This window comes from Pan troglodytes, chromosome 4 (assembly GCF_028858775.2).
Source record: "Pan troglodytes isolate AG18354 chromosome 4, NHGRI_mPanTro3-v2.0_pri, whole genome shotgun sequence".
NCBI classification, from domain to species: Eukaryota; Metazoa; Chordata; class Mammalia; order Primates; family Hominidae; genus Pan; species Pan troglodytes.
Window position 1 is genome coordinate 32,845,455 of NC_072402.2, and position 13,176 is coordinate 32,858,630.

At 33.7% G+C, this 13,176-nt stretch overlaps 1 protein-coding gene across 1 annotated transcript in view; it reads right to left on the reverse strand.

Moving 5' to 3' along the window:
• The window catches only part of XRCC4 (X-ray repair cross complementing 4), a gene marked incomplete at its 5' end in the record, with an annotated part of 250,536 nt that overhangs the window by 146,369 nt on the left and 90,991 nt on the right, over positions 1 to 13,176 (reverse strand). Inside the window, 2 exon segments of the mRNA NM_001280398.1 lie at positions 4,393 to 4,499; positions 5,605 to 5,760. Coding sequence (NP_001267327.1) covers positions 4,393 to 4,499; positions 5,605 to 5,760 — 263 coding nt within the window.

Sequence of the window (13,176 nt, forward strand, 5' to 3'; positions counted from 1 at the left end):
TGTTGTTGCAGATTTTGGCTCTAATGCTATACATAATGGTGCTTCTATCACTACATATTTTGTTGAGGTTCTGTTATTTAGTGGACATAGTTTAACAATGTTTCTCCTTAGATAGGGACATCGTGTTTTACCTTGATTTGGAAAGAAAAAGAGTTTCTTATAGGGAAGACTGTTTCACAGTATCTATAATAACCCACCAGATTTCTATTAAATTCACACACACACACACACACACACTCACTTTGGAGGCAGGAGGAGTCCAGACTAAGCAGGAAATCTTTAAAGCCACAAGTACTTAATACCAACTAGATAGGGGTGAAAGTGATCCCTACTTTTCTAGTCCAAAGCTTGAGCTACAAATAGAGACTACAGCAACTATTATATTTATCATAATCTTAATATAAAACAAAGTGAAATACCTATAAAATCCAGGGCCTTAGTATGCAGCCATAGCTTAAGAAATAAAGTCAGTAATACAATCACTATCTATCTGGAAATTCTAAAATCCAAGACATAGTAAAAGTAAATCTTGCTATGGAAAAATATAAAATGTAGTATGCGGTGATATTGACTGTGATATTCAAGTTTCAGAATACTTTGGGGATTTCCTTTCAGCCAAGAAAATGAGTATTTTTTGAGGTTTTTCATGCTATATCATACAGTACATATGAGCATGATGTGGTTTATTAGACTGATCTACATTATCATTAGTTATTTCCTCAGTAATCCTAGTGGCAGTGGGAAAATATGAAAATTTAGAGGAAAAAAAGCCATAAATTGATTGCGTATTCATAAAAATGTAACTTAACAATTTCCTTCAAATTGTAATACCCCTACTCTACTTCTGGATATATGCATAAAAGTAACCAGACTTTTCCCTAGAGTGAATACGGTAAATATGAATTTACCATTTCATATTTGTGAATGAATTACCATACCATCTTTGTGAATATTTCTACATTTGATTATTAAAGAATAATTTCATTTAAATGGGACAGTAAGGTAAAAACAAGCATAACTACCAAATGAAAAGAAATTTCATTTCCATTTACAAAAGTATGATTGTATGCCTATTGTGTAATCCAATTCAAATTTACCATACTCAGATTCAGATTAACATATTCATCTTCGTATTACTAAATGATCCTGATCTCACTAAACCTCTATTTTATCATCAAGAAATTGGGTAATAATGTGACCAACTCCAGAGGAAATTTGGGCATTTTAATAATTAATGATAAAAATCCATTTACTATAACAAAATAACTACCACATTATATATTCAGCCACTTAAAGACAGCCTTCTGAAAGTCTGAATAAATGTATTAATCCCCATCAGATTCTCTTTTTCTTGTTTTTATTGTAGGAAAAGCACACAGGAAATTGCAATCTCTAAAATAAATTCACAAATTTATTTGTATTCAAAGAGCAAGTAATTTATTATCAAGATGGCAGAATAAGATCAGGAAGAAATTCTCACTGCTCTGCCTCAAAAAACATAGTAATACTACATAGAGTACCAAAAAGAGAAAGCTGTGTTCAACAGAATTATCTCTCATGGACTAAAAACATATTTTGTCTCTGTAGAAGAATTAATTGTGGAAACTGGTAAATTATAGGGTGGCCCATTTTGTTGTTTAACATCTACAATTTTCTTTCTCAGATCTATGAAATCTAGTTCTTGATTCAGTGTCAAGCATTTGAGATGAGATTTATTTTTCTATTTCAGTCAGCATCTGTTTCCTAAACATTTCTTTTTGCAGCAGAAGAAAAAGGGTAAAGTTCTATTATGCTATTAATTCTTGACATCGAAAACTTACTAAAAGCAAGTTAAATGCAAAAAATAAAAATAAAAACAGAGACCTGTAGATCATATGTGTAATGAACTAGATGTGGGCTAAAGAAATAAAGACACGTAAAATAGAGAAAGAACATGAAATAAACTAAACATTTCTGAAGAGAAAGGAGAATTTTGCCAAATTGAAAATAGTACAATTGTAGCTTAAAGTTTTACTTAAAATAGACTGAACACATAAAAGTCCTCTTTCTCATATAGCCATATTTAACCACGTATTTTCTCATCAATAATTTTCACCTACTTCAAATATTGGTAAGATACTCTGACTAAGAAACAAGACCAAAGGTCATTGCATTTAATAAAAATTCTGAAAGTTTAAACTGGAAAGAGTACAAATTATCTTTGTAAGTTTTTCTCTATTTGATTATTAAATAATAATTTCATTTTAAAAGGGACACTAGGGTAAAACAAGCATAACTGCCAAGTGAAAAGAAATTTCATTCCCAAGTGCAAAAGTATGATTGTGTGTGTATTGTGTAATCCGATTCAAATCTGATTAGAATCAGATGAATCAACCAGTTTAATCAATGTTAATAAGTTTCTGTGACTGCAGTTAGATACCTTCCTGTGCCTTCATCTGTTTATTCTACCTTTTCTCCTGTCATTATGGGGAGTGACTATGCTCCTGGCTAAACTAATCTACTACTTGTCCCTTGGATCCCATCCACTTACATTTTTAGAGACAGATTTCCAGTAGTTTTTCCTCTGTCTACGGCCTTGATGGTTTTACCTGCTCTCTTTAGTTACTCTCATCAGTATACAAACATATTCTTTCTTTTATTTAAAAACAACAAACAAAAATACTTTTCTTTATCCTACTTCCTCCTCCAGCTGCTGCCCCATGTCTTTCCCATTTTTTAGTGAAATTTGTTGAAAGTATTGCCTGTCTCATCTCCAGTTCTCTCCTCCCATTCCCTTTGAAACTCCTATTCTCTCCTATCCCCTTCCTTCACCAATCCAGTGAATATGTTCTATTAAGATCCTTAATAACGTTTGTATTGCTAAATCCATCAATCAGCAGGATACCACATTTATATTTTTGCCTCTTACCTCCTGGCTGCTCCCTCTCAGTCTTATTTGCTCAGTCATAACCCCTTCATCAGCAAATCCTGCTGCCTCTAAGCACACCTAGAATCTGCTCCTTGCTCATCGCCTCTCCATCACTCTGGTCTAAGCCAGCTTCATCCTTCACCGAATTGTTGTACTAGCTTCCCATCTGTTATATCTTCTTCCGCATTTGTCATCCTATAGTCTATTCTTAACACAATACACAGACTAATCCTCTTGAAATTTGAGTCAGATTATGTCACCTGACTGTTTAAAATCCTTCAGTAGTTTCGAAGTTAATTCAAAGTAACAGGAGAAGTTCTAATGGTAGCCTATATCGCCCTACACGTGATGAGGTCCCATCATCTCTCTCATCTCATTTCCTAATTCTCCCAGTCTTCATCTTTCTACTTTATCCAGATTACACTCTATAGTATTGCTTAAACGCGTCAGGAACTTTGTACTTAGTGTTTTTTTGTTTTTGTTTTTGTTTTCTGTTTGGCATGGTCTTCCCCAAGATAGCATGTCACCTTCACCTTCTCACTGAGGCCTTTTCTGATAGTCTGGCTAAAATCATAACCCTCATCCTTATTCTCACCCTGACCTTTCTATCGGCCTTCTCTGGTTTATTTTTCTCTTTAGCACTTATCAACCTAACATATTTTATATTTATTCATCTTATATGTTTCCCTGACTACAATTTAAACTCCACAATGGCACAGATTTTTGTGTTTTGTTGTCTAATGCATAGCAAAGTTTCTCGTACATAATAGGAACTCAAAAATATTTTCTAAATAAATAAATCAAGCATTTATTTTAACAGTATTGGTTTTAGGTCAAAACCATCTAAGTATAAAATGAGTTCAGAGGCTCCTGTTTCCACCGTCACTAGGAAATCTATAAAACATTTTAAAAAATAATTCATGGGTTTAAACACTTGCTGGGAACTTGATCCAAAGGACTGAGTAAGTCATAGGTACTTTGTACTAAACTGCCATTTTTCCCCTTCTCTTTTCCTCTATTACATCTCACTTGTTGCAATCTTTTTTCTGAAGAGTGAAAGAAGGCCTCAACTTCAGTATAATTTAGAGCATTCTTGATTACTCTGCTCCAGTGGCCTATCCATGGCTTTAGCTAAATAAGATCTCAAATGTTAAAGGCAACCAGCTTTAAGCTGATGATATTTAGCATAAAGGTGTTTCTTCCTCATTGCTTATGCTTTTCCTGGTTATATTTAACCAGGAATAGTATACCTTGGAGTATATGTGTATGAATGCTTGCTCACACTGCTGTGCTAATGAGTTGCCGCATTTTACAAATAATATTAAGTTTTAACATTAAAAATTTGAGTTTTTAAAATAAAAATGCTAAAGAATTTTCATAGGATAAGGTCTTTCACAACATTTTTCCATTATGGTTTCTTGTCATTAGAATAAGAAGCCCAAATAAGATATTCAACAGAGGAGATAAATGTATGTATCTCTTACCTGAAGCCAACCCAGAGGGATCAGTTTGGTTTTCACTTTCCTCATCAGTACTCTCATCATAGACTGGATCTCGGTCAGCAGTCATTTCAGAACAGATTGCAGTTTCCCTAGAAACAGAGAAAGGTAGAATTATAAATAACTGGCTCACCCCCTGCTAGGCAGCAGATTTATCAGTAAGCAATTATAGAAAATATTCCTAGAAAAAGATTCTAATTAGACAAACATATTGAAAATATATATGATTTAGATGAAAGCATCTTAAAACCTATATATTAACTCTCTTAAGAACAAGTTTCTGTTTTACCTAATTTTAATCTGAATTTAGTACTCATTATAATTAATATTAAATCAGTTTCTTATCAGGTACTATTCTTCCATCAAAATACTTTTTCTAACAAATTATCTCTGTTAGTCACAGAGTATTTAACATTTTACTAATCTCAGAACAGTTCGCATTTCATTTGATCTCTGCAAAACCCTAAGATGGGTATCTTTACCTTTATTATGAAGATAAAGTGACTTGTCCAAAGCTATAAACTAATAGGTATGACTGCAAGACCAGTACCTGTGCTAGGACTAGCTGATATCAAATTTTTTTATACTACGTCACTGGTAATTCTGTACTTCTACTAAGATTCAAAGCAACAGACCCTAACTTGTATTTGCTAATGCGTAAAAAAGTTATAATCGTCGAAAGCCATATCAGCCATTTGTCACTTAGGATTCTTCCATAAAAATCAAGTACATATGTACTTTCAGAGAAAATGTGAAAGAAGAATAAAACTGATAATCACACTCTAATCAGATAAAATAAGTGCTCCCTGGAATTTAATATTAACCACTTGATTCTGAAGTTAATCATTGCCTAGACATCAAGATTACAAATATACATCCAATTTTTGTAGTTCTGCAGATGAAAGTTTTTTTTAATTAGTATGTCTTACTAATGTCTAAGAATTAAATAATACTTTAATAAGCCTTATGTCAGTTTTTTAATTTAAGTGTAGGTGACACAGTTGAGCAGACATAGAGAGACCATGCTGAGAACTCTCTAGCCCATGGCACCCCTATCTAACAGCCTGAACATCCACATCCAGACTACCAAATTATCTCATATGATCAAAAAGTTGGCATCTAATGTTCATTAACTTTGGGAAGAAATTCCACTTAAATGTATTCATCGGTCATCCAAAAACAAGATAGCGAAAATACCCTTCTTGTTTGATGTCCTTTTCTCGTTCTTGAGCTGCATTTAATAATTTATTATGCAAACTTCTGATTTTTGTTTTCTTCTCATTCAACACCAGAATAAACCGCTTATAAAGATCAGTCTCCAAAGCTTCCTTAGCACTCACACATTTTTCAAATCTAAAAAAGTAAATAAGTAAACAAATTAGTCATGCAGTTCTGCTTAGCATTAACATAATTCAGTCTAATAATCAAGAAGATTTCAAGGAAAATACAATTAAAGATTATTTTCACATATGCTTTCACTGACTTGGAAGTTTTATAAAGATGGTTAAATACACAATTAGAAATTATTGGTTATTAATGTAATTTATATACTGAGATAAGGATCAAAATTGAAAACTGATACAAATAAGCCTTTAGAAAATCAAAATGCCTAAAGATAATTTATTGATACGTATGGTTTATTTACAAAAGAATGTTTTTATGGGATAAATTTCAAACAAGAGTAAATGTAGCCTGTTTCCTCAGTACTATGTTAATATTACTATAAAAGCAACTACAATCTTATTTTGTGATAAGGCAACATAGCTAATTTGTCTGATTTCTCTACTAGACAACAAACTGCTCCACAACAAGAACACGACTTATCCAGTTATATTCTTATAAGCGAGCACCACACACACACACACAAATACATATAGAAATGCAATACACATACCCAATGAAAGTATTCTACTTGATATATTCAAGGAGAGATTAATAAAACAGGAAATGTAAAACACTACATATCTTCAAATTTAGATACGTAAGACAAAACATACAAAATTCTCTATTGTTTTTAATTCATCCCATACTGCTCAAATGAGCTAACAAGGGATTGTATTTATTTTAAGCTCCCAAGAGATATATAAACAAAGCAAAATAGCTGAGGTTGTATATACTTAATATATGCATACACATACATGATGAATACATTCCTATTTTATTGATTCAAATACAAATTATTTTATGTATTCTTTTCAATGTTGTTTCATACTGCTTATTTACATTGTTGTTGTTTTACAGGTATCCTAGTATTTTTATACTGTACATAAACACACACACACATATATACCAGTAGTAATATATATGTGTGTGTACATATATAGACACACACATATATATTTCAGTGAAATTAGAAACACAAATGTCCAAATTAGATAGCTTTTATATACATGCCCTTAAACTTTCAACAATCTACCTATCTAGAGATGCAAAGAATTAGAACGTCTCATAGGATAAAAAGGAAAATATGGCAATATATTCTCTGGGACCAATTTCAGCAAATTCTTATAGCACAGTCTTTGCCAAAGATGTGAACTCCAGGAAAGCAGAGAGCATGTGTGTTTTATTGGCCACTGTATCCTCAGTGCCCAGCATAGTGTTTAGCATTCGACAGATGTTTGGTAGGTTCTTATTAGACAAACGAATAAAGTGAATAAATTAATATGGACATCTTTTTGGTTTATTTATTTTCCCAGTGGTTTATTCGTTTTCCCAGCTTTTCTGCAGAGTTATTACAAGGCCTCAACAGTGCTTTAGTTTTTCTTTTCAATATCCTGTTCTGCAGCTTCCTTGGTCCTTTTTGCCCAGAGGCCAAAGAGCCAGGCAGGCATTGATATGGCAGGTTTTTTTTTTTGAGACAGACTTTCGCTCTTGTTGCCCAGGCTGGAGGGCAGTGGCACGATCTCCACTCACTACAACCTCTGCCTTCTGGTTTCAAGCGATTCGCCTGCCTCAGCCTCCCGAGTAGCTGAGATTACAGGCACCTGCCACCATGCCTGGCTAATTTTTGTACTTTTAGTAGAGACAGGGTTTCACCATGTTGGTCAGACTGGTCTCGAACTCCTGAGCTCGTGATCCATCCGCCTCAGCCTCCCAAAGTTCTGGGATTACAGGCGTGAGCCACCGCACCTGGCCTGACGTGGCAGTCTTGAAGTTCTCTTCCTCCTTGGTGATGACTCTGGCTTTCTCCTTCGTATAGGTATTTCATATGAACATTACCGATCCTGTCAGTGTGATGGCCAATTTGAGTTCTTCAGTGTAGCTGTCTCCCTTCTCAGAGGCTGAGGTTCCTGCAGAAGGAGGATAAGCTTCCAGCAGTACTCCTACAGCTGTTATACATTGGCCTGCAGGGACTCAGTGGACTTGTCTCACCTCCTTGGATCAATAGAGAAATCAATGGTCCAGTACATCTTCTTGTGGATGCTGGCCACCCTTAATTCTTCCAAGCTGAAGCCCCTGCCAGCTTGTACTTGGTGTGAAACCTCATGTGGGGCATTTTACTAGGGGCCAATGGGTCCAGATACAAGGCACCGGGCAATGCAGTGGGCTTGCCCGGTCTCATGTCTGTGGCTCTTCCTTGCAGGCTGGGTGAACCATATTGCTATAGGCCACTGCCAGTACTTACAAAAGTGGGGCTTCAGGATTATGCCATTCCTGCTGGGCACCATGGCTGACTATAGCCCTCCAGCAAAGAAGAAGAGCCAAGGAGAATGGCTAATATTGACATCTTATAAGGAAACAGAAAAACAGTGATTCCGAATATTGTATTTTTTCCCTCATTTAATAGCTATTCACCATTGTAAAAGTAATGTTTTTCATCTTCAGCTTTTAAAAAAACTGTGGCAAATAATATCAATCTAACAGTATTCCCTTCATTAAGCAAAGTTCTCTGAGAAAGAAGTACACGAAAAGATGTTAGAAAAAAACTGAATATTGAAAAGGAGCTAGCAATATTGATAGTTTATTTTAAGCAAAGACATGTCACTACATTTATATTTCAGATTCAGTGTTACGTAAGCATGATATTCTCATCTTCCTATAATATTTTCAAAAAAACACAACAAACAACTTTAAAACATACATATTACTGAAATACCTGAGTATATAATAACATACTTCAAACATATGCAAAGTAAAAACCAATATGTGAAAACATATAAACAAATATATTACAATTTCTTATATTAAATTTTAGGAATGGTAACCAATTAGTAATTTATCTGGTTTAAGTCCATATTTAATTTCCATATAAGTCACTTCAATAATTCTTGATTGAATGATGATGTGTACTTAACAACTAACAAGCTAATTCCCAAACCTTTATTAAAATTAACATTTGGTATGACACATTCAAAGTGAAAATAAATATGAAAATGAAATATCATATAATATTCCTAAAGAATATTGTTAATCTTAAGTAACCAGTATCAGAACTATGTTGTCGAAGGAAACATTTCTGTGACAGGAAAACACAGTCAATAGAATGAATGGTATCATGTGAGTTAACCTTGCTTGGTTTCAGCAAAGCTTTAGGATTTTTTTGCAACCAAACTTCTGATCATCAAACTGGACAACACTTCCTAGAAAAGTGGGGGAGTGGGAGCTGACTGGAGAAAAAGTATTAGTGTGAACAGTTGCATGACATGAATTTACTCTTAACTTTTAATTTTTCAAGACTCAGAGAATGCTATCCTTTTATCCAATAATCAGTAACTAAGAGGTATGTCGTATCATTCCCACCTAATTTTTAATGCCAATCCTCTCCTAGAGCATTATGATGTTACTATGCATTCCATTACGTGCTTCCTGTCAAGCTTATGCCTCAAGAAATTGGACAGGAACTGTTAGGTGAGAACATTTAGTGGAGAAGAGACATGGGATTCACTGCTAAGTCTGGTGACACTAACAAAAAGCCCATGTACAACTAGATCAGACCACACTAGTCCAAGGATCAAATCCAGGCAAATCTCAAATTGGGACGAAATCACAAACAACATCAAACAAGAAAGGTCTAATGATACTTCATCCTTTCTACAATAACTAGGAAAACAGAACAATAATGCTAAATTTAATTAGCAACCTAGCACTGAGGTATCTAAAACCTTGGACAAAAAAATAGTAATTTTTAAAAAAAAATTAAAAGGATAAAAAAATACAAAAAAATACTGAATATTCAAAATAAAATGTCTCTGGGTGGGAAAACAATCTAAGAATAACATGTCAAAACAATAACAAACTAGGAGGAAAAACACAACAATTTCATGCAGAAATAACACCAAAAATGAAACAACAGATTAAATGATAGCTCAAAATAAAATAATAGATATATAAATGTGAACATATGGTATTTAGACACAGTGCAGTAATCCTTAAATTAATAATCAGTTCTGGCCAAAATTATATCTGGCCCAGGTCAGGGTTGTATGGCAAAAGAAAGTCTGAATAGAGTTGGGAAGACAAAGAAAGCTAAAAAGAACTGGAAAAGCAAGCAGTGGTAAAGAGATTTAATAAAGCTTTAAGTACGGAAAAAGATGGTGAACAGCTGTTCCTCATCCTTTCTGACAAGAGAACAAGAGGAAATGGCCTTCAACTATACCGTGAAGGATTCAGATTACCCATAGATGGAAGAAAGAATTTTCTGACTGTGACAGTTCTTAAACACTGTAACGGGCTATCAAGGGGAGATGAAGATATCTCTTGAGGTCTTTAAAAATCGGACTGAATTCATCTGGATATAATGTGATTGTATCTTGAAGGCAGAGAGATGAAGTAGAAGAGCTTTCAAGGTCTTTTATTTTGATGATTCTGTGAGTGTCAACCCAGTTCCCTGAAAACTGCCTCCAATTATGGGTTTAATAACTATAACTCAGAATAAAGGCAGGTAATTTATAAGTAGAGGTCTGAGTGCAAACAAAACACCTATTCAGTAACATGGAACTTGAGAGTTTTTATTTGTAATTAAGTAGAAAACCCATGAAATAAATATAGCCAGTAACCTAAGGATTCACGTACACATCTTAAATGTTTCCTCCTTTATCTACACTATACAAAATTAATCCATTGATGCCACTTGTTCAAAATGGAGCCAAGAACACAATTATTAAGTGGTAATTAAAAATAACAGCAAATATATATGTTAAAATTCTATGCATTAAAGCTCACACTTTTTACTTATGCTGTAATTTCTCATTCCTCACTCAAGTGTTTATTCTCCACCATCATCCCAAATGAAAATAGCTTTATAATTGTTTGATTATAATGGTGATACATATTTAAATACGAAAACATATACAAAAAATACTCCCCAAAATTAAAGGAAAATGTAGTCTACAATTCCAGATGTACACTATTAACATTTAATTTTCTTCTTCCAGATACTCTATATAAATATATTTTTTTGCAAACAATGGGATATTGTTTATATTTGTGGTGATGCACATGTCTCACCTTAATATATGATCAACATTTTCCATGCTAATAAACACATGTGTACACAACTATTTTATTCTCATATAATATCCTATTGGGTAGTAAATGTATCTCAGACCCATCTACCATCGCTTCTATGGGAATTCCCATCCCTTACATTGTGTCCTTCCCCACTATTTTAACACCACCCTCCCATCCCTTCATATGTAGTATAGAAGAAATGTTTGGATCATGAATGGACACTGACCCAAAAATAATCAGAGGCTTCCCCCAAAACTAACTATTGCCAGGCTTAACATCATGGCCCCAACTCTAATGATTCTCTACTTTCTATGTCCCCAGTTACCTAACTCCATATGCTCATGTCCTATTTCTAATCTCCCTAAAGACACTTAATCAGAACTACTGCCTTATGGAAGCTAAAGCTGTAAATCCTTTCCAGCATGCAAAGGCTCTAGTGAGGGAACACTAAGAAACTGCTGCTTGGCCATGATCAAGATGTATTTACAGCTCCTTAAAGTGGCCTCTGTCCTCTGAAAGGGAAGAAAATCAAATTTGGGAAATATTTAAAGCTACTAATCTAAGATCTGGAATACAATAAAGAGACTAGAATTCTTTGGAGTGGACTCTCTTTCCTCTCAGGACATAGGGCCACCCAATGGCACACATCTATAGACCCTGAAGAAGACATCTGACACAGTACTATCAAAAAAATAGCTGGATCATAATAAAGCAGGTGACAGGGTACATGGCTGTGCTTTTGATCAAACAGGAAATCTCTTCACAACAAGACAAAAGCACTTGCTGGATAGTCCAGAAATAGCAAATCAAGCATCTGTGAGCCACATATAATATGTGCCCCTCGCACACAGTTACAGCACAGGGTGCATTTGTCTCTAATTCCCCATCTTCGTTCCCTGCTGCTTTCAATTCTATGGGAGTGGTGTTGAATACTGATGAGATAATACCTCTTTCAACCTCTGGCAGACATTTTAAAGCAATTTGTTCAAGTACCAAGTACCCAGTCTGCATTTTTGTAGGCAATTTGTGGATCAAATTTCCTATCATCCTGAGGGTATTCTGAGTTTTAAATATAATGGCTTATCACGACCATAGCACATCTCCTTTAATTTGATTTATTTCACATATTAAATAGAAAATACACCCAAGCTACAGATACAGGTCCAAGAAATGCTTTGTAGTACAGATATCTGATACTGATTCATACTATGACATTGAATTCGTCTTTATTTATGAATAAACAGCAGTTAAAGAGAAAAATTAACTTTTTCTGCATGGTTTCCTGATACACAGTTTGGATTTGGTCTCATTTTTATATTATTTATATATAACATATATAAATAATTGGAGATAAAAATGTAGATCTAAGATAGAACAAAATAACCACTTTCTTAATATAATACATGAAAGCCAAATAACACTAGGTGTTAGGAACTTAATTTTACATGTTTTGCATTAGTTAATAAATATAATTGAATGTACAGAAAAATAATCTTTTAGTCAGCTTCATTTTCACATACATATGTTGATAGTGGTAAAATCGTCACCATTTTTCATATACTTTCACATATACTCACTAACGTCTATACAGAGCAATCACAATGGTTGCACTAAAAAGACCCTAAATATGTTGGATAACTGTTCCCATGCTTTAGAGTTATTTAAGCAAAAGATTTAAAAAATCTACTGGATGTACTAATAATTATTATCATTATTATATATATATTCCACATAATTATTTCAGACATCATTTTCTTTCTCACTGTATATATATGTGTGTGCATACACACACACATATATATATTATAAGTGAGGATACAAGTGTTCACAACATGCATTTTATTTCCTTCAAATATCTTATACTAATAGAATAATAAAGCTTACACATTGGGCCAGCCTAGATTAGGATTTAGTTGAGAAAGTTCATAATTTAAAAAAAAATTATTTTTTTCTTCCTCATTTAAAAAGAGGCAAAGCCATAAAAATAAAAGGCTTCCAAATGTCTTATCCAGTAGCCACAATTAGCTCATCCTTTAAAAATGGTATAGTATAAATTTTCAATAAATCCAGAGAAATAAGTCTACTAGGAGCCAAAACACTGTAATTTGAAATAGATGCCACTCACTGATCCCAAATGAGAAATCAATTATGCTTATTTTATTTCATGTCTCTTTTAAATTCATTATTAATCCTATAATTTGAGCTGAATTAATCTTTATAAATATTTACTACCTAAATCTTTTATTAGTATTAATGGGTTTTGATCTTCAATGCCCAATTAATCCTTATTGTTTATAAATTTGCTGGTGCCACCACATA